The following is a 20,943-nucleotide window of genomic DNA, read 5'->3' on the forward strand; positions in this document are numbered from 1 at the left end:
ATTTGGTAAAGCCTGGATGAGAAGGGGAAAGGGGAAGGAAGGTAAGGGTTGGAATATGTGTGTAAATGTTTGGATCAAAGGATTTACTTATTTCCTGAACAGAGTTTGGTAAGGACGGCAAAGACTGAAATGCATTTCTTGGCTGAGGACATGAATCCTGAGGGAGCAGCACAGGAGATATAGGAGAGGAGAGCAATGGTCAGGGAGCACCGATGGCTGGGAGGCTAAGGTCCAAGCAACCGCTGAGGAACCCACCTTGAATAGGAGGAGGGACTTCATCTCTCTGAGAGTAAAGGATGTGAATGGTTTACATGGGTTGGAAGATGGGAAACAAGATGGAGGAGAGATAAAGAAGTGCCAAGATGGAGTTTCATGCCCAATAGCTTCTGTTTTCTTGATCAAGTAGGGGAGGAAAGCCATCTACCAAGAGTGGAGGGGTAGGGTTTGGGCAGAAAGGTAAGGAAGGGGCAAAATTGTGTTTGACTGATGAGTGGCTGGCAGAGGGAGCCAATCAAAGACAAGAAAGAAAACAAAGGAACAGTGGAGAGCACCTCAGTGTAGGTGGCAACATGGAGTCTGGTGAGGGCAATCTGCACCAGCGTGACCTTCTAGTCAGAAGAATGGAAGTATGTGCTGTAGGAGAAATACAGGGATGAAGGGCCAAGAAGACTGGAAAAGTGGCATTCAGGCAGAGAAAAAATGAAGGTATCAAGGCATATAGGATGCTTTAATGAGGATCAAGATTAGGATTACCGGGGATGAGAAATCTAGAGGAGAGAAGTTTAAGTCACTGAGGGAGAGGAGAGCTACTGATGGTGATGTAACTCATGGCTGGCAGGAGCCAGCTCAGCCAAGTTGACCATTAGCTGAACTCCTCAGACAGGAAGTTGATAAGTGACAGGGACAGGGAGGGGGAGAAGATGGAGCATGATGGAAACTTCAAAGGATTGGGGTGGGGCTGCTTAAAGAGAGAGCCAATATGCTTTACACACACCCACAAAAACACCCAGATACTCCAAACCTTACAGTCAAGGACACTGTTTCAAGGGGGGCATATCATGCACCCCAACAATTGCTTCTGCAAACACCTCCCCAGTTACCACCTCGTGACCATACAACAGTAGAAAAAGGGAGAGTAACCACCCCGGTAGCGCCCACTCCCTCCAAATGGAGATCTGAGAGATGTTCAGACACTTGATAAAAATAACTGTTTCCAATCCTGCCACTGTCATGTAAGAGAAGTTCCCTTTCATCAGAAAATCCCTCACCTGTGTGTGATGCATTCTTTATCCCCAGGAGCAAGTGGGTTTGAGTCAACTGATTACACTGTAAGAAGATGATTTCCTGGGTCTATTAATCTTTCAAAAAAGTCACTTTACCTCTGCATTTTCAAGCCCTGGCACATTTTCTTTTTATGATAAAAAGTGAACAAACTACTCTTTCATGAATGGCAGGTTTAACTCCTAAAATTATCAGTTATACGGAAGTCATTATTTTGCTTCAAACAATATGTAAAATCAAGAGAATAAGGAAAGTCATTTATGAAGGTAGCTTTAAATTCCCTTTAAAGAACCAACTATTCGGCTTTCGGCAGAGTTACATAGCCAAACAATAGGCCTTTGAAATGGTTAATTTCAGCATGTGGGGGGTTTAATAGATATTGTAACTTCACTTCCTTCCACCCTATTAGAGAACAGGAAACTTGCTACCTTTTGTAGCAGCTGTGAGTGCAGAACTCTACAGAATTAAGGGGCAGAGTAAAGAAAAACTCTGCCTAGAGAGAAAAGCTCTGGGTGAATGAGGTCACACTTTGCCGAGGTCACGGTGTGCACTTGCTGTCCTAGAGGAAAGTTTGAGCCTAGCTTACACACAACAGACAGGCAATGGCGGGTCTCTGTATGAACTCTGAGGCTTGTTAAGATCACTCCATCATCACAGATTGGAATGAAATGTAGAATCAGAGGTTCCTCCCCATTTATCAGACCAAGTTTAGGATAGGATGTAGTGGTTTTGACAGATCTCAAAATAGTAAATTTTAGAGTAAATTTAGAAGCACCTGTTAGCAAGATTGTCAGTTCTTAGCAGCTCTTACAATCCGAGCTCACAAAGCAGCTACTGATCAATGATGACAAAGGGCCTATGTGAGGCCAGTGGAGCGAGGAAAAGGGAAGTGCCAGGCTGTTTAGTCGTGTATTTCTCCATGGAGGGGAGAACTGTCCTGATGTGTCAAGCTCATCATGCTTCAGGCAGACGTGAAATGGGCAGTGACTGATTACATACAGCATCTCTTAAAAACTGGGGGCAGGTTTCTCTCCCTAGATATAGCATAAAAGGTTAGAAGAAAAATTGGGATTATCTAGAGATGGTGGTTTCTTCCAATTCAGGGAACTCTATCAAATCTTTGCAGTATTTTTACACTTCGCCACTTGTGAGCATGATCTTTGTTTCACTGTAAATCCGCTGACAAAGAAGGCCTTGCATGTAAAATAGGTTCGGATGGCTTTCAGTTCTTTTTGCCTTGGGTTATTAGATTTAAACCAAACAGACATTTAATTCCTAACAGACAGATGGTACGAAGATAAAATTATTTAACCAAGAGCAGTCTCATGGCCAGATTCTACATGGGTCACACCATTCCCCACAAAGATGAGATCACCCATCGGTGCTAACCAAATGAAGGTAAATGTGGTTGTTGACCAAGAAGGGATTTGTAGAGCATTTTGAGAACAGATTAATTCATGTATATATTAAGAGAAGCAGGCTAAGTAAATTCATTCATTCATCTACTCATTCAAAAAATATTTGTTGACTATGTGCTATGAGCAAGACACTGTGTTAGGCACATGGTGAGAACTATGACAGTCACAGTGCTGACCCTTAAGGAACTAAGACACCCATACGCATAGTTTACAATCCAGCAGAACTTTAAATATCTTGATACCAAGGACCAAAATATTAAGAATCCAAGGATTTGGGGCTAAAACAATGAAACAAAAATAAAATTTCCTTTATGTTTCTTTATAAACCCGTAATGTATGGTTTTCTTTATAGGATCTTCTTTTTGCTTAAGTTCATAAATCTATACAAGTGGATTCAGAGGGGATATGATAAAGTAGGAGAAGATAGATTTTAGGGCCTTCCCCGTTCAGCCCTAAGCACAATTTAGGAAAAGGTCTGTAAACCCCGAGTGCTGGAGTACAGCCTTGAGGTCATTTGGTGGTGGGATCCATCAGTTCAGAGATGAGGAAACCAACATTTATAAAAGGCTCAGAACCTGCTTCTAACTGTGGATTGGTAAAAGTTTCTTGGTTTCCTAAGGAACATATGGCATAAGATTGAAAGTTAAAAATGTATCAGGGGAACTAAAATATTAATGTAGAAGCATTCCCAGATTCCTTCGTTATAATTCTCGGCTAAGAATAATTCTGGCAATGCCATCCCAGAGTCTCCTCATACTGGGTGGCTGAGATGGATGGAGGGTGACATTATTTTGTGCATCAGGAAGGACTGGGAGAGGGATTCCGCTGAGAACCAAACATCCCCTCATACATGCTTGGGGGTACCCAAACCATCTCTTCATAGTGGGGGGCTACTGAGATGGGGAGGAGAGGATCGCCCTTCAGGATCCTGGTTTGCCTATAGGTCCACAAGTGGGGGTGACTGAAAGATACTGAGATGCTGACAGCTGAGGTTAGTCAAATGGGGGTGAGTAGTGCAGGGGCCCCCTGGTGCCTGGGGACAAGTCCCTGTGTGGGGGGACTACTGGAGGCACCACTCATCCACCCACATGGAAGGAAGCTCACGGCACATATGAATGAGGACGGGAGGTGCCTGGTCCCCTGGATCCCTTCTAATCACCTATGTCACACACTCCCTGCCAGAAAAAGGGGACAGTTACCCTCAAAGCTGCAGATACTAGGAGTAAGGACCTCTCCATTTTACGCCATTGTTTGGAATTGCCTAAAGGCAGGAGCCAGATGGTGACTAACCTGAGAGCTGGAAGGATAGCCAGGGGTGCCAAATGCTTAAGAGGCAGAAATTTCCAAGCTGGATTATGGGTATACAAGCAAGATGCCAACAAAATCTCAGATTTTGATACCTAACCAGTGGGTATCAGTGACTAGAAATGAACCTAAATCTTGTTAAATTGTTAAGGAGTTTATTCACTCAATCAACAATCATTTACTGAACGCTAGCAGTGTTATCAAATTTGGAGAAAAGGCAGTGTATCAGAAATTTTGCTTTCACGGAGTTGACATCCTAGCTGCAGGAGAGGAGCTTTATGCCCCAAATCTGGCAAACAACAAAGGCTTGTGATTTCCCAACTCTTAAGGCCTCCAACCAATAGGAGGAGAATAATAAAGTGAAACCCAAAAAGGTCATCCCCCACAAAGCCAATCTCGACTTGGCAAAAAAGAACAAGGACAAACAAAGATCTTGGCAAGTACAACACGTAGACCAGAAGGATGACCAAGGACCCTATCTCACTGTGCTGGAGATAACCTCACACAACCTGAAACCAGAGCATGCTGAGGCAAGATTCTGGTAAAGCCAAAGTCAGTTTCCTTGATCTCATGTAAACACATTGCAGTGTGTGAGAATTGTTTTATAGTGGTTATACCTCCCGAGCTTGTAGGCATGGATTCAGACTATCCTCAACATTTGGGTATGTGTTTACGGCAGAGAGAGAATATAAAAAGGTATAAGATAAAACCTCAGGAGAACATTAAGGGAAGCCTCTTCTACTTGGAAAAAAATCCTCATAAGCATGGCTGTCTGTCTCACTGGGGCACTCTGGGAACTTGGGAAGCCTTAACGCTGGCTTAGGAAATGCTGTTAGTTCCTGCCTTATGTAACCATGCCTAAAGCTTTCCAGTACTTCAAAATTAAAGAAACTGTGCATCTCTAACTTTTGTATTGTCATCTTTCCATCATTGGAATGACTGTCCTATTGTGATGACCAAGCAGATTCCTGTCACAAGTGGGATTAATGCCAAGGACTCTCTCATGCCCTTGTCACAATGTAGCCAGCCACTTTCTAGATAAACATGACATCTACTGAGATTTTAGATATAAAAGGAAACCCCAAGGGAGTGGAGTGTTGCTTTGACTTTCACTGAGCCAACTCTTTCTGTAAAAGTTAGAGACTCCAGAATCAAAAAACAAGAGGAATTCAAAGATGCCAAGGGTTTCAAATGTTTGAGGTAATGGAAGTAATGACAGAGTTGATATAAAACTCTGTTACCAATTAACATTTACTTTTAAAAATGGCCAAAGTGGAGAATAATTTCAAATTAAAAATTGTAACTGAAAATTTCTACTGAAAAATATGTGAATTATCCCAATGAAGGAAAGCCCAGAATGAGGTGGCTTTACTAGTGAAATCTACCAAGCATTTAAAGAAGAATTAACACTAATTCTTCTCTAACTCTTCCAAAAAAACAAAGAGGAAGGACCATTCCCAAACTCTTTTTACAAGGCCAGTATTATCTGGATACCAAAACCAGAAAAGGACACCACTAGAAAAGAAAAATAACAGGTCATTATCTCTGATGAATACAGATGCCAAAATTATCAATAAAATACCAGCAAACTGAATTTAGCAGCACACTGAAAAGATCATTCACCATGAGCAAGTGGGATTTATTATGGGGATGCAAGGATGGTTCAAAATATGCAAATCATCAGTGTGATACATCACAACAGGATGAAAGAAGAGAATCATATGATCATCTCAATAGATGCAGAAAAGGCATTTGACAAAATTCAATATCCAATCATGATAATAACTCTTAACAAACTAGTCACAGAAGGAACAAATCTGAACATGATAAAGGTCATACAGAACAAGCTCACAGATAACATTATATTCAATGGTGAAATGTTGAAAGCTTTTCCTCTGAGTTCAGGATGAAGACAAGGATGCCCATTTTCACCACTGCCGTTCAACACAGTACTGAGAGTCCTAGCCACAAACAATTAGCTAAATAAATAAATAAATGTATGTATGTATGTATGTATGAGAATTGGAAAGGAAGAAGTAAAATTGTTTTTATTTGCAGATGATGTGATTTTATATATAGAAAATACTAAAGACTCCACCAAAAACCTGTTAGACCCAATCAATGAATTCAGCAAAGTTGCAGGATACAAAATTAACATACAAAATATCAGTGGCATTTCTATGTGCTAACAACAAATTTTCTGAAAAAGACATAAAGAAATTGATCCCATTTACACTAGCATCAAAACAATAAAATACTTCAGGAATTAATTTAACTAACAAGGCGAAAATCTCTATGCTGTAAAGTCTAGGACCTTGATGAAAGAAGTTGAAGAAGATACACATAAATGGGAAGGTATCCCATGTTCACAGATTAGAAGTATATTGTTAAAATGTCAATACCACCAAAATCCATCTATAGATTCAATGCAACAATCCCTATTTAAGATTCCAATGGCATTTTTCCAATGGTCAGAGGTAGAAAAAAACCCTCCTAAAATTTATATGGAACCACAAAAGAGCCCTAGTAGCCAAAGAAATCTTAGGAAAAAAAAGAACAAAGCAGGAGGCATCACATTTCCTTATTTCAGGCTATCCTGTAAAGCTACAGTCATTAAAGCAGAATGGTACCAGTTTAAAAACAGATAAATAGACCAATGGAACTGAATCAAGAGCCCAGAAATAAACCCAACCATACGTAGTCAACCTAACATTTGACAAAGGAGCTAAGAATATTCAATGAAGAAAAGACAGTCTCTTCAATAAATAGTTCTGGGATGATTGGATATTCATATGTAAAAGAATGAAACTGGACCCATATCTTATACCACTCTCTAAAATTAACTCAAATGGATTAAAGACTGAAAAGGGAGACATGACACCTTGAAACTCCTAGAAGAAAACAGAACAACAAAGTTCCTTGACATGGGTCTTGGTGATGAGTTTTTGGATAGAACACAAGCACAACAAACTAAAAAATAAACAAGTGGGACTACATCAAATTGAAAAGCTAATGCACAGCAAAACAAACCATCAAAAAGTGAAAAGACAACCTACGGAATGGGAAAAAATAATTGCGAACCATGTATCTGATAAGGGGTTAGTATACAAAATATATTTTAAAAAACTCATACAGTCCAGTGGCAAAAAACAAAAACCTTAAAAAAAAAAATGGGCTAAAGACCTAAAGAGACATATCTCCAGAAAAGATATATGAAAGGTCAACAGGTATGTGAAAAGATGGTGAACATCACTAGCATGAGGGAAATGCAAATTAAAACTGCCATGAGATGTCATCTCGCACCTGTTAGGCCATCATCAGGAAGTCAAGAGATAAATACTGGCATGGAAGGGGAGCAAGGAGAATCCTTGTGCACTGTTGTGGGGAATGCAAACTGGTGCAGCCCTATGGAAAACAGTAGGGAGGTTCCTCAAAAAAAATTAAAAATAGAACTACAATATGATTGAGCAGTTCTGTATCTGGGAATTACATCCAAAGGAGCCAAAACCCCTAACTCAAAAAGATATGTGCACCCCCATGTGCGCAGCAGCATTACCTACAATAGCCAAGACACAGAAACAACCTAAGTGTCCCTCAAGGGATAAAGATAAAGAAAATGTGGTATACACACACAATATTATTCAGCCATTAAAAACCGAGGGAATCCTGGCATTTGTTAGGTGCTGTCACTTTTACATGGAATCTAAAACAAACCAAACCCACAGAAAAAGAGACAAACTTTTGGTTACTAAAGGTGGAGGGGGAGATGAAGGGAACCTGGAAGAAGGTGATCAAAAGTATAAACTTGCAGTTATAAGTAAGTCTTAGGGATATCACGTGGAGCATGTGGAACTATACAGTGAATACCGCTGTATGAAAAATGGGAAAGAGAAGAAATCCTAAGAGTTCTCATCACAAGGAGTAGGTTTTTCTCCTCCCTTTTCTTCTTTCTTTCATTTTTGCTGTATTTCTATGAGAGGATGGAGGCTAGCTGAACCTACTGCAGTAATCATTTCAAAATATATGTAAATCGGCCATTGTGCTGCAGGTCTTAAATTTATACAGTAATGTCAATTATTTCTTAATAAAACTGGAGGAAAAAAACAAAACAAAAAAGAGGTATGTTGATATTTACCCAATACTGGATGACAGGGAAATGAAGAAATATATATATATGTGTGTGTACTAAATATTTCCCTTGGCAGCAGCTGGACCTTATAATTCTATATTATTTAGAAACATCCCACTAAAGGTGATATTCAAATTTAAAAACAGTTTTTAAATTATATTCCATACGCCTTCTTTGGAAAACAAATAGTATTTAATTAAGACACAAAGCTTGCTTGATACAAGTGTATGAAAGCACTGTTTCTTGAAACTTCTTTTTACAACATGATTGTGTGCTTGTTACCTAGTCCCAGGTAAAACAGCTCAACATCTAGACTAAATACATTTAATAAAATGATGACCACAACTAGAAATGTCCCAATTTCTAGTTATCCATAATTCCTAAGAAAGCTACACTAAACTGGTGCTAAGACAATATAATATCAGTATTAAAAGTGAACTTTTCTACCTCAGACATCTATTTATTTATTTACTTGTTTATTTATTTAGCAGTCACTGCAGAGCCCAATATGGTGCTTGATCTTGCAAACTGTGAAATCATGACCTGAGCTGTAATCAAGAGTTGGACGCTTAACTGACTGAGGCACCCAGGCATCCCTGGACATTTTTTTAAAGGGAGAGATGATTTTCCCAGTATGAGACAGGCAGGAAAGGGGAGAGCAAGCCTAGGGCTCTGCTGTGGAAGGGAAAACATGGTTTAGGTCGGTTTGGGATTCAGATTTGTGACCATAACTTAAGCAGGTTCTGAGGTGAGAAGTCAGGGGGAAGGTTTTGAACCTCTCCTTCTTTAAGGAAAAGGTGGAAAACATAATGTTATAAAGATAGAACCTGGAAGGGTTAATCCCACATTCTTCTCTTTACCCCTGGACAAACAGCCAAAAGCTGCAAGCCTCAGCACTTATTACTGAAGAACCTTGAAAACATATAGACTGCTGACTGAGGTACAGTGAGAAAGCAACCCCTGAGCTAATGATCACATCCACTTAGAAAAACATAAGTTGGTGAATATTTATATGCCAGTTTCCATTAAAATAGTTCAATTGGTGTTTATTTTGTCTCTTTCATCACAGAGTTAGGTTTTTGTCTGAATGCATGTTACAACTAAATACATCAAATAAAAATCTCCATCATTTCTGTTCCCTACTCAGATGGTTAACCTAAGCAGTTGGGGGAGGAGGAGATGGGCTAAGTGTGTCAAACAGTACATATTTAAAAATAAATTATGAACCATGGCTCAACCAGGTGAAACTTGGAAGACCAGTGGCTGGTCACTTCATCTGGATTTTACTACCAGACCACATGCCACATGGAGACATTATTAGATCCTATCTGTACATCATGAAAAAGATGCTTTTGTGATCCACCTCTGTGGTGATCACACATCCAAAATTGGGTTGTACGATAATTTGACCCTTACAAAAAATGGGTATTTGCACTAGACATGTGCACAGTTGTAAGTTTCTAATTTGCTTTTTCCCTTAATGTGAAAATAAAGACCTCTGGACATAGGCCAAAGATGTTTACACATTATTTTTGAAGATATGTGAGAATACAAAAATGTAATGTTAATATAAAATATCAGTTTAAAAAAGTTACCATTCTCAGTGTACTTCATGTTGTCTCTAAGTTAATTCTCTGGCACCCCTAGACAGTGGTGTAAAACTATGGCTCATCAAAACTGATCCATTTAAATTGGGTAGAGTTTTAAATGTCTCTAATGATTCTTGATATCGATTTGGTTATATCTAGTCCTATCTTTAATTGATAGTATATATTCAAAGACATTTATAAATGATAGGAATTACTGTTCAACGTTAAAATGGCAAGAGGTTCTTTTCTGTGATAATGATACCAGTTTCCATTAAAAAAAAAAAAGTAAGGAGCATGAGCTGGATATTTTCCATGCACCCCTCCATGTCTACTCTCCACCCTTCTCTCCTCCTGTGCTGTGCCCTCTACAGCTGGCCTTCAGGGACGACATCAATAGACTCTTTTGCCCTTCAGCCTCTGATAGGCTTCAGCTGAAGACAGGCATCAGTGGAAGATGAGAGGGTCAGAGGAGAATGCAGTTGGGGAATTTATCCCCCCCCCCACCCCCCCCCCCCCCCACCCAGAGACCTCCTTGCTGGGACTCAGACTGGTTACCTTCAACCTTCCCCTTCAGGTCTCAGCTCCTGTAAGTAGTCTGCTCCTACAGCTAATGTTCCCCACATTTGGCAACAGCTTCCCCCCTGGCCCCTTCAGACCCAAGGGTGGTGATGGCTTCCAGCCATTGCTATTTCTGAGGTGCTACTCCATCCCTGTTGTATCTTAATCCTGCCCACACCTTTGTTACTAGTCCTTTCACTAAACTCTCCCCACATTACTTCCTTTTCAGAGTGCTTTATCTCCTGCTGGGGACACAACCAACAGAGGGCTTGGGTCAAACCTAAAAGACTTAGGTTCTACCTCTCACTGTCCACTAATTCTAAGAAATTCTAAGATACCAGCTGCCCTGCATTTTTACATTCTTTGAAGCTAGAGAGCTAGAACCAAGAATCAAAACCAGAAAAGGAAAAGAAGCTTTCTCATCTTTTAGACAACATGCTACCCAATATAATGTTTAGAAATACAGTATATAATATGAGGAAAAGATAGCATGACAAAGCTCCTATTAAAACAAGGCAAAAAGAGAGTCTCTCTCTCCCTCTCAAAAATAAAAATAAACATTAAAAAAATTTTTAACAAATTTTTTAATGTTTATTTTTATTTTTGAGAGAGACAGAGGGCAAATGGGGGAGGGACAGAGAGAGAGGGAGACACAGAAAAAGAAGCAGGCTCCAGTTTCCGAGCTGTCAGCACAGAGCCCAACACAGGGCTTGAACCCACAAACTGCAAGATCATGAACCAGGTTGAAGTCAGAAGCTTAACCGACTGAGCCACCCGGGCGTCCCAACATTAAAAAATTTTTTAAATAACATAACATAAATAAAATAAAATAAAATAAAATAAAATAAAATAAAATAAAATAAAATAAAATAAAATATCAGTATACCTGATGACCTTTAAAAAAGTGTTTTCTTTTTCTGTTTTAGGTCTGCAATAATTTAAGCAACCTCCAGTAGTTATGGGGAACTAATGCGCCCTCACAGAAACCAGATTCCCCATAACTACTGGAGGTTGCTTGAAAATCAATGATAATCATGGGACCTCTTGACGATTTCAGAAGTACATGATAGTGTTGTGGAAAGGCCACATACACCAACCCAAAGAAAGGTCTGCTAAAGACCACACAGTCACAATTTAAACATTAAACAATGGCAACAATAACAGACCATCAGAATCAGCTGAACCTAAAAAGGGTATCCTATTGCTTCAAGAGACAAATAATAAGTATGCTTTTAAAAGGGAATACATACCAACAGTGAACAATTAGCTGGTGCTCAGTTTATCATCAAAAAAATGAGGAAAGAATGAAAAATAATTAAATGATTTTTAAAAAGAAAACAGTTATTTTCTTTAATTGGTATGATAATTAATTATGAAGTTTAACTACTTGATACTTTGAGAACTCAGGTAGTTACCATTCTGCGATGTCCAAAGTATTTTTCTTGCTAAGGTGTGCTATGAAATGCCAAATCTTAGGCCAGAAGGTAAATGGTAAAAATGGAATTAGATGGACCTGAAGCTTGGGCCATCTGAGAGATGTCTCTAAAAACTGGCCATCCCCTACCCTGTCTGACTGTGTGCACGGGTCATGGTCATCTGGGGAGTGCCAAGCACAGAGCAAGAGTTTTTGCAAGAGTTGGGGTGGGTAGGGAGGGAATTCAGGGGAGGGTGGGAGGATTCAATTCTCCCATGGGAATGACTAAGGAGTTTCTGGCCTGGGAGAATTCTTACCCCATAGGGGCATCATTTACATTCCAGGAGGCATTTGAGAGGCTTGGGGAAGCTGGTTCTCTTAGAGGACATTGTGTCACTTCCTACTTTATGTTTTCACTTGGTGTATCTTTTGTCATCACCAACACAAGCTTTACATCCTCCGATTGTTGACATCTTCCAACATTTGTATTGCTGTCGAGCTGTGCAAGAACACGCGCATGGCAAGGGCAGGAGTCTGTGACCATCTCAGCCAGCAAAGGATTATATGGACATGGACCAGTGACTACTACATATTGTGTCTCACTCTCTCTCTTTCCAAATGGCAATTAAACAAACCAACAAACTATCCTCGTTCTGTCCTGTCTTCACCACTGTCTATTTGGTATGTGATGGTGGTCAACACTATCTTTAGTCACAGGACTATGAAGAGCTTTATCCCAACCTGGATGAGAAGACTTCACAACTCCCTAAGATTCTGGACGTGAGGCTGGATACAGTAACTGACCAAGACTCTTTGTGGAGGGGCTAACTGCATTTTCAATCATTCATGTAGATAGTTTAAACTGGAACTTTTTTTAAAGTTTATTTTTATTTATTTTGATAGAGTACACGTATTCCAGGCGACAGGCAGAGAAAGAGGGAGACAGAGAGAATCTCAAGCAGGCTCTGCACTGTTAACACAGAGCCCTATGAGGAGCTTGATCCTACAAACTGTGAGATTATGACCTGAGCTGAAATCAAGAATCCAAACTCTTAACAGACTGAACCACTCAGGCACCCCTAAATTAGAGCATTTCAAGAGTGTGCATATGAAAAAAAAAAAAGGTGGAGCGGAGTAGACGTGTGTTCTTTTGGGTCTATCCAGAAATCAAATTTTGTTAGCCACCTTGGACTTTTACTTCTGGTGGAGGTGATTACACCGCTACTCTACAGGTGGCATGTGACTAATTACGAACAGTCAATAAAAGGCTCATATTTTATAGGTCACCGGTGACTGCTTCAAGGGTGGTCACGTGACCCACCAGAGCCAGCAGCACATCATAAAACATTTGTGAGGACTTATCAGATGCAGTTCTTTTGAGCCGCAGACACTTGTAAGGTCCAGGCACTGTAGTCATTTTGCTGCCTGAATTGCAATAACCTAGAGGAAGCAGAACTGAAATATGGAGAGAGAACAGAGAGAATAGCAAGATGAGTTTCTATATCAAGTGACACCTAAAGTTACTCTATCCATGGATTTCAGGTGTCTCAGCCAATAGGTTCCTTTTGCTGAGGCCAGTTTGTGTTGGGAGCTCCCTGAAACTAAAAGTCCTACCTTATAAATTAAAAAAAAAATGACATATAAACTTGGTGTGTCCTTGGTAAAGTGGTGAAAGAAACTTCTTAATTTTATAGGCAACTCTAGTAACCTGATGCTGAGGAAATTTCAGGGATGTGTTGCCTGATGAGTTCAGAAGAAGTCTTTTTTACTGAAGTAAGAACCCAGTGTTTGGGTACTATCCCTTGTGCTGTGACAGTGGTAGGCATTTTATATGCTAAATTGCTCTAAAAAACTACGTTTCCCCCCTCCTGTTTTTCCTTTTCTGAAAAAGAACTGGCATTTCAAGTACTTATTAAGTAATAATTTAAGTTTGCGGATGGACGCGACAGCTGTAATGTTGAGAAAACATGGCCAAGTAGGAATGAGGTCAAAAGTTGAAAGCTGTGTCAGGGTAGAGGTGGGAACTTGAGAGACATGAGAGGTTTGGAAAGGTTGCTCTAGACCAGAATTGGAAACAGCAGGGGAAGAAGGAAAGCACTATGGGGCAGGCCTGAGCGTCCAGATAAGGCCTAAAGCATTGGTTCCCCGCACTGGAAAAGATTCCACGGCTTTCCTCAGCCACATGCCACACATGGGCAGCTGACCAGCAGGATTACCCAAGGGTTCAGCCAAGTTGGGCACTGGCTAGCCAAGTGTGGCTAGGGGAAAGAGGCAAGGGTGCTAGAGCAAAGTTGAAGTGGGTGACCAGGGTACACACCCACAAGGGATTACATACTTGGTAGGTAAAACTCAGTATTCTTTTGAGAGCAATTACACACTTCTCTCCACTTTCCCACTTCTCAGAAGAATTGAACTAAAGATCTTATGACTTCTGAAAAATAACAACTCGTGTGTGTGTAGACATTGTATAAAGAAGAACAATCCAAAGCCTCACAGCTATTTTAAAATCAAATAACTGAGTCTAATTAGAAACAATTTAGGACTATCTGAAATGTTAGGAATTAGAAACGCATTTGCTTAAAAAATAACCGATGCATAATGTACAGCTGTCTGCAAGGCACTGTTTTCAATATGATGGATCCTGTGCTCGTCGCATGGTTCTAAAGAGGAAAAGGATTTAAACCGGGAGTAGAACTTTCTGAAACACTGGTACGAGGCAAAGTAAGTCCGTGCGTTGAGTGGTTGTTCCAAGCTCACTTCTCTTGCAATCCTCAAGTGTTTGTCTCCTGTTAGTCTTACTGGGACTCGTCTTGGCCCAGGTGTTTAGAAAAGGCACACAGGTATACGTAGGTATCATCAGGTACACACAGGAGGGAACAATGAAGGACAGGTCAAGAAAAGCCTCTGTCTCTCCACGCAGGAGGGCGTCAAGTAGTCAAAGGTTAGAGTGTCAGGGTTGACAGTCCTGAATACTATCAGGGAAAAGCCAGGTGCTGCCTGACCCCATATTCCTGTGGTCTGAAAGACCCCAGCATTTCTGTCCCTGCCTCTCTCTTCAGCCTGGGATGCTGGAATCCACAGATCCCATTTCTTTTCCCAGGTGAGGACTCAGGTGAGGTGTCTTCCCAGCTTACTGCCAAGAGCCCTGCCTACCCTACCTTCCTTCTCTCATCCTGCTTTCTCACAAAGTCTCTGAACACCCACCTTGTCTGTACCCCCTTCCCTCTTCTGCAGTTCAGATGCTGTCTACCATCCTATCTCTGAGTTTCAAGTTCCCCTAAAATTACTGAGGAGGACTGGTGGAGACTGACGATTCTTGGTTCTGATTAGGATTTGCCTCCAAGGAGGCTGTGGATTCAGACACCAGTTGCTGCTCCTTCCCCGCTCACCCCTTCCTGCTGTGGTCGAGCTTTGCTCCCAGCATGCTGTGCAGCTGGCACCCTGCTCTCTGGTTACAGCCCACTCTAGGAACTGAAGCTATCAAGGCCTTTAAGTTATCAAAGATGTTGCTTTCTGTAAAGAAGGCTTGATTATTCCTCCAGACCCTATATTTATCTCAAAAAATGTTTTGTTCGCTACATGTTTTCTTCACTACACCCTAGTGTGAATTATTTTTTAAAATGCCAACAGAGTACTGAAAGGCCTACCCCTGTATCTCTTAATACCATGCAGCATTTAGTTTTCTTTTGTATATATAAGAAAGTCAATCCTGTGGATGCTAATATATGTACAGCAAGTTCCCCAACTGATGTGATGAGGTCGCTTCAGAATTCTGGAGTTTAAGACTGAAAATTCTTAGGGTCCTCTGTACCTTCACCTCTCATAACTTTTCCTAAGCTCAACAGGTTTGAGATCTTTACAGACCTACCCAAAGAGACATCACAACACAGAAAGGTTAAGATGACCCTCAGTTTAGGTCAGAAACCAGCTGCAGCGTTTGGAATTGTGAATTTGCTTAGATAGATAGATAGATTTATTTGCATTTTAAACAACTTTTATTGAGATATAATTTACATGCCATGAAAACCACCCACTATAAGTATATAATTCAGTTTTGATTTTTTTTTTTTAGTATGTAAAAGGTTGTACAATCATGACTATAATTTTAGAATATTCCCATCACCCCAAAAAGAAACTTGGTACCCATTAGCTGTCACTCCCCATCAATGCCCTCTGGCAGCCAGGGACTTTGCTTAGATTTCTAAATCTTAGTGGCTGGCCTAAGTCTCAGCATGACGAAGCACTGGCTTGTGCAAATCAGCCAGAAACAACCTTGGAATAATAGCCAAGTCAACTCATTTCATAATGTTATGTGACACTGGAGAGGTTGGGTAATTTTTTTTCAAAAGAATGTTTAATTTAGGGCAAATGTTTTTAAGAGTTCATTATTTAAGGGGGAGGCTTATTTAGGCACTAACATGTATATGGGTTTTTTTTCTTTACTCTTAAAATTAGGTCCTTTAAAATTATTTCATCTTTGTGACCACTAAAAAACTATGTTGCAAGCAAGATAAACTGTAATTTATAGACTACTGCAAAAAAATTTTTCAATAATTTTTTTTCATCAAAAGAGAATTCTGAACCTTCGTAGTGACATCTAACAAAGATGCTAGGGACGAGTTAGGGAATTTTGCATCAGAGTCCCTCTTTGTGCCTGTAGCACACCCACTTTTTATCTAGCTGATTTATTTATTTGTTTATTTATGTACTTTTGAAAGCGAGCGAGCGAGAGAGAGAGAGATGAGTGGGGAAGGGGCAGAGAGAGAGAGAGGGAGACACAGAATCTGAAGCAGTCTCCAGGCTCTGAGCAGTCAGCACAGAGCCCGATGTGAAGATGGAACTCAGCCACGAGATCCTGACCTGAGCCAAAGTCAGATGCTTAACTGACCAAGCCACCCAGGTGCCCCTATCAAGCTTATTTTAACATGTGGCACTGAACTGAGGCAAGAGGAAGAAATATTTTACTTCTTTATATTTATATTCCTACATACTAGTAAAAAGTGATAGAATAAATTTTTGAAATAATTACTATTAGGAAGAAAGCCATGCTGAATGCAAAAAAAACCAAAAACAAAAACAAAAAAAAAACACAACAAAACAAAACAACAACAACAAAAAACAACCTGAATCTCATTTCTTATAGTGGATCCAGGGTACCTGTGAACAACCAATCCATGGCAAAACATCTTTGGGATCCATGAAATTCTCTTCAGATGTGAGAGTTTTTACTGAGTATTTATCCTTTCTAGTATGAATATGGTAAATTAAATAACTGTAGAAACGATGAGCTTTTTTCCAAAAAAAGCCTAAATATTTGGCTATTTCTCTTATTGATACTTACAATAACATATCAAAAAGGCCTAAAATAACATCTGAAACCTTCTTTCTGTATAAGAATCCCAAGGCAGCCAAATCAAATTGGTTAGGTCTGGAGTCACCAAACCCACCTGAACAAATTGGGGCAGGTGAAAACACAGTATGAGATGGTACCACCAAGTGACCCCGTGTAATGCACAGACTCTGGTTCGAACAGAGGGTTATTTCTCAGGACCCACAGACATTCCTTCTGGACCTTAGAAGCCCACCCTCCCTCTCTGATCAGCACGTCTCCTGTTGGCCATCACATTTCAGACAGTGCATAGGCTACCCTGACATCCTCTCTGGGCAAGGATAAGCCTGGTCCAATCAAACCTCATGTCTATTCAAGTCATTTTCCACAACCAACTTCTGCAAAGTGTAACCCACCCTTTGCCACTTATCGAGGGCCATGGATGATTTTCAGCAGCTTAACTCTGTATGCAGGTTAACACTCTGCACATAGACACAAAAGACTAGCTTAAGTAACAACTCTGAGGGCAAAGAAAATGAACTCTTGTTGAAATCAGGTATAATAAATGCAAACCTGGTGACACCATACCTTTCTTCCACTGAAACTTCTTTCAGCTGCTGGTGAGGTTTGGTGCCTTCCATCTCCCTGATGCTCACAGCATAGATCTTGGTGGTGTAATCAATGGCCTTCTCTCTGGCAACGTCACTGTCATAGCCTCAAACAACGGAAAGAGATGGGCATGGGGTTGGTCGGCAGTGGCACGGGGTTGGGGGTGGGGTGGGATGTGTGGAAGAGGCAGGCGGCACATGGGGCTCACTCACCTCCGTCCTCTTCGGCATCGGTGTCCGACTCCTCGCTGTCCACCAGCTTGCTCTCCTGGGTCCCCACAAACTCCCTCGTCCAGATCATCAAGGCTGTGTCAGCACCACCAACTGTGAGCAGCACAGAGTCGTTGTGCAGCCACCTCACGTTGGTGACGTGTGCGCTGTGCCCCACATACTTCTTGAATCTTGCATGCTGGCCCTGTAAAGCCCAGGAACTGGTGACTACCCCAACCAGTCTCATGACTCCTGTCTCCAGACTATTTCATCCATATTATTTTCCAGAGCGGCTTCTAGTGGATACCAATTAAGCAGTTCATCCAAGCAGCAGTTTTCCTCCCGTTCTTTAGAGGGTAAGCTCCATGAGGGCAGGAACTAGGTCCCTTTTTTTTTTTTTTTTTTTTTTTTTTTATAAAACATTACCTGGCTCATCATGGGTCCTCAGTAGGTGGTTTGTGAGGAAACAAATGAAATGTTAGATTACAGAACCTATTTCTGGGAACCTAACGAAATAGAAGCAGCTTGATTCTGTTTCTCTCAAATATGAAATGTACATTCTCCATAGGTCTCCTGTGTAAACTCCTGATGGTGAGTCTGGCTGACATTTGACATCACAAGTGTCTTCCCAGTAATCCCCACAGCCCCACAGTTGTACCACAGCCCAGGCTAAGACAGAAGAGCAAGGGACTTCTAATTCTGGGGCCTCAAGTAAGATTTAAAACAAACACAACAGTTGCTGCCACAGATGTTTGAAACAAATTTGGACACTGGAAACACAAATAATTGGTTTTAAAACAAAGTGAGCTACTTTTCTTTTTAAAAAATTTTTAATGTTTATTTTTGAGAGAGAGCGAGTGCACGTGCACGTGAGCAGGGGAGAGGCAGAGAGAGAAGGAAGGAGACACAGAATCCAAGCAGGCTCTAGGCTCTGAGCTGTCAGCACAGAGCCCGATATGGGGCTTGAACTCACAGACCAAGAGATCATGACCTGAGCTGACGTCAGACACTTAACTGACTGAGCCATCCAGGTGCCCTAGTAAGCTTCTTTTCAACAAACCAAATAAAAGGTCCGGTTTATTAGTAATTATGGAAAGCTCTTCAGCACTGCACACAGGGCCATACAACTTTCATTCCAGGTGGGGAAGGATGAGGTGGAATAGCAGTTGGCTGCTCACACTGTGCAATCCTGATAAGTGGTGGGAAGCCGAAGCTGCCACCAGAAACCAGCTTCCATTTCTGGCTCATGAGCCATAGCCTGGCAAAAACAGCTCCAGTGAGAGCCATTTAAAGAGGGAGTTTTTTTTCCATCCTCTCAGCAACTCTTGGAGAATACCTTAAGCAATGTGGGTAGCCACATGTTCTTTCTGAGGTTGTGAGAGGGCCATCAGTGTCCCCACTGAAAACTTGACTCAATAACGGAAGAGACTTCCAGAGGGTTTTGGACTGGCATGCTAGGGAACCCGAAACCAGCACAGATACATGGCAGGAGACAGGTGCAGCAGAGTGCATGACTTTGAAATTCTCTTACTCAAGATCTCTCTGTATTTAGCAGACATCTACCTGACAGCAAAGTGGAAATGCCCACTCTGTCGCAGAGTAGTGAGTGTAGAAAGGTTAGGGAAGCAAATAGGCAGGCCATATTTTCAGGAAGCCCTCCAGAGCCACTAGTTTGCTAGAAAATAGGCAGAGCAAAATAAGGATTTCCAAGGGAAACCACTATGTGACTATGTGAGATCCAGAAGGCATGGAAACAAAGAGGACAGTCATAGTGGCTGCAGCCATGTGTCCTGCTGGTCTTCCAGCTGGAAGCAGGAACCTACCCATTATATGTACTACAAACACAAGCTGGTTTTGAGGAGGAGAAAGTAAAAGAGCCTGAAAAATGCCTCTCCGTGCCCTGACTTATTTAAAGCATTACAGGATTTCTAGACAGGGTGGAAGAAGAAATCCAAAAACAAAAGTTCAGAGAAAAATTATTCTAAGTTGATCATAATCAGGTTGTGAAGGAAAAGAAAGGAACAGAGGAGAAAGAGGAAAAAATTCTGAGTCACTGAAGCTATTTAACAAAGCTGGGATTCTTGCAGCAGAGGGGGATTCAAGATTCTCAGAATAGGAACAAGATAACTGCTGGGTAGAACAATAAAGGGAATTTGCAGTTACTAGAAGTTTCTAGGAAACCAGCTGCTCTGCCACGAGAAAAAGGCCAGCAGGGATGTTTGGTGGCTCCCTTAGGACCTGTGGAAGGAGTCTCGTGAAGACATGACACAGATGGTCAGATGAGCTGTCCTTCTGGGTCATCATGTCAAACCATGCATTTCTGTAATACTCATAGAGATTCACTACCACAACTTTCCTCTTCCACTGAGTCATGAAAGAACAGAGAATGTCTCCACAAGGCTGGGTGTTAACTGCTGTTAGGTGAGAAATTCCTGAGAGTTTGATGGAAACCTATGTATCCTCTCCCACATTCACAACGTTTTGCATAGTTTCTCTGTCTGTAACATTTAACAGAGAGAAGGTTCCTCTCTGAAGAACCATTGTCCAGAGTCTTTGACTTTCTGGGGAGGAGACGTGAGAACTTGAGGGTGGGTTTTAGAAATGTAAATGGCATGGTCGTATTTTAACCTCTCTGGTATAGTGGAGAGTCACAGCTTTGCAAGGGAAGGGAGGCTATGGGAGTAATGGGCCAGGTGTCCAAGGATGGAACTGGGTCTTGTGATACATAATTTAAGGTACTAGAAAAATGGGCGGGCTCTGGGAAGGAGAGTCTATTTTATGGAGGCTGGCAATAATGTGATTATCAAGGGACTAATGACCTCATTGAGAAGATTTTAAACTGAAAAGAACACCTTTTTGTCATTGAGAGAATACTGCCTGGAAGAGAGACAGAGTAACTCCTAGCAAAGGAGAATAGGGAAAAGGGTCAAGAAGAAGATATGACATTAGAGTCTAACAAATGCAACCTGAATTTTGGGCAAAGAGGTTGCTGTGTGGTGTTGAGATCTCATAAGTATCATTAAGACTTGATGACATAGAACTCAATGTTAGAACACTACAGTGGGATGGTGTCTTAAAGTGGTAAGTCTGTCCTAACAAAAT

At 41.1% G+C, this 20,943-nt stretch overlaps 1 protein-coding gene across 4 annotated transcripts in view; it reads right to left on the bottom strand.

Moving 5' to 3' along the window:
- Nucleotides 1-20,943, bottom strand: part of EML6 (EMAP like 6) — a 285,377-nt gene that overhangs the window by 27,448 nt on the left and 236,986 nt on the right. For all 4 annotated transcript variants that reach the window (XR_009602202.3, XM_060605873.3, XM_060605862.3 and 1 more), the window contains exons 27-28: nt 17,845-18,046; nt 17,612-17,738 (exon numbers count right to left, since the gene is read on the bottom strand). Coding sequence is in view for 3 of the 4 variants with exons in the window: in XM_060605873.3 (XP_060461856.1) it covers nt 17,612-17,738; nt 17,845-18,046 (329 nt within the window). In the remaining variant the exon portion in view is untranslated. The remainder of the gene's footprint in view (nt 1-17,611; nt 17,739-17,844; nt 18,047-20,943) is intronic.

Source organism: Panthera onca, chromosome A3 (assembly GCF_046562875.1).
Source record: "Panthera onca isolate mPanOnc1 chromosome A3, mPanOnc1 haplotype 2, whole genome shotgun sequence".
In the NCBI taxonomy this organism is placed as follows: domain Eukaryota; kingdom Metazoa; phylum Chordata; class Mammalia; order Carnivora; family Felidae; genus Panthera; species Panthera onca.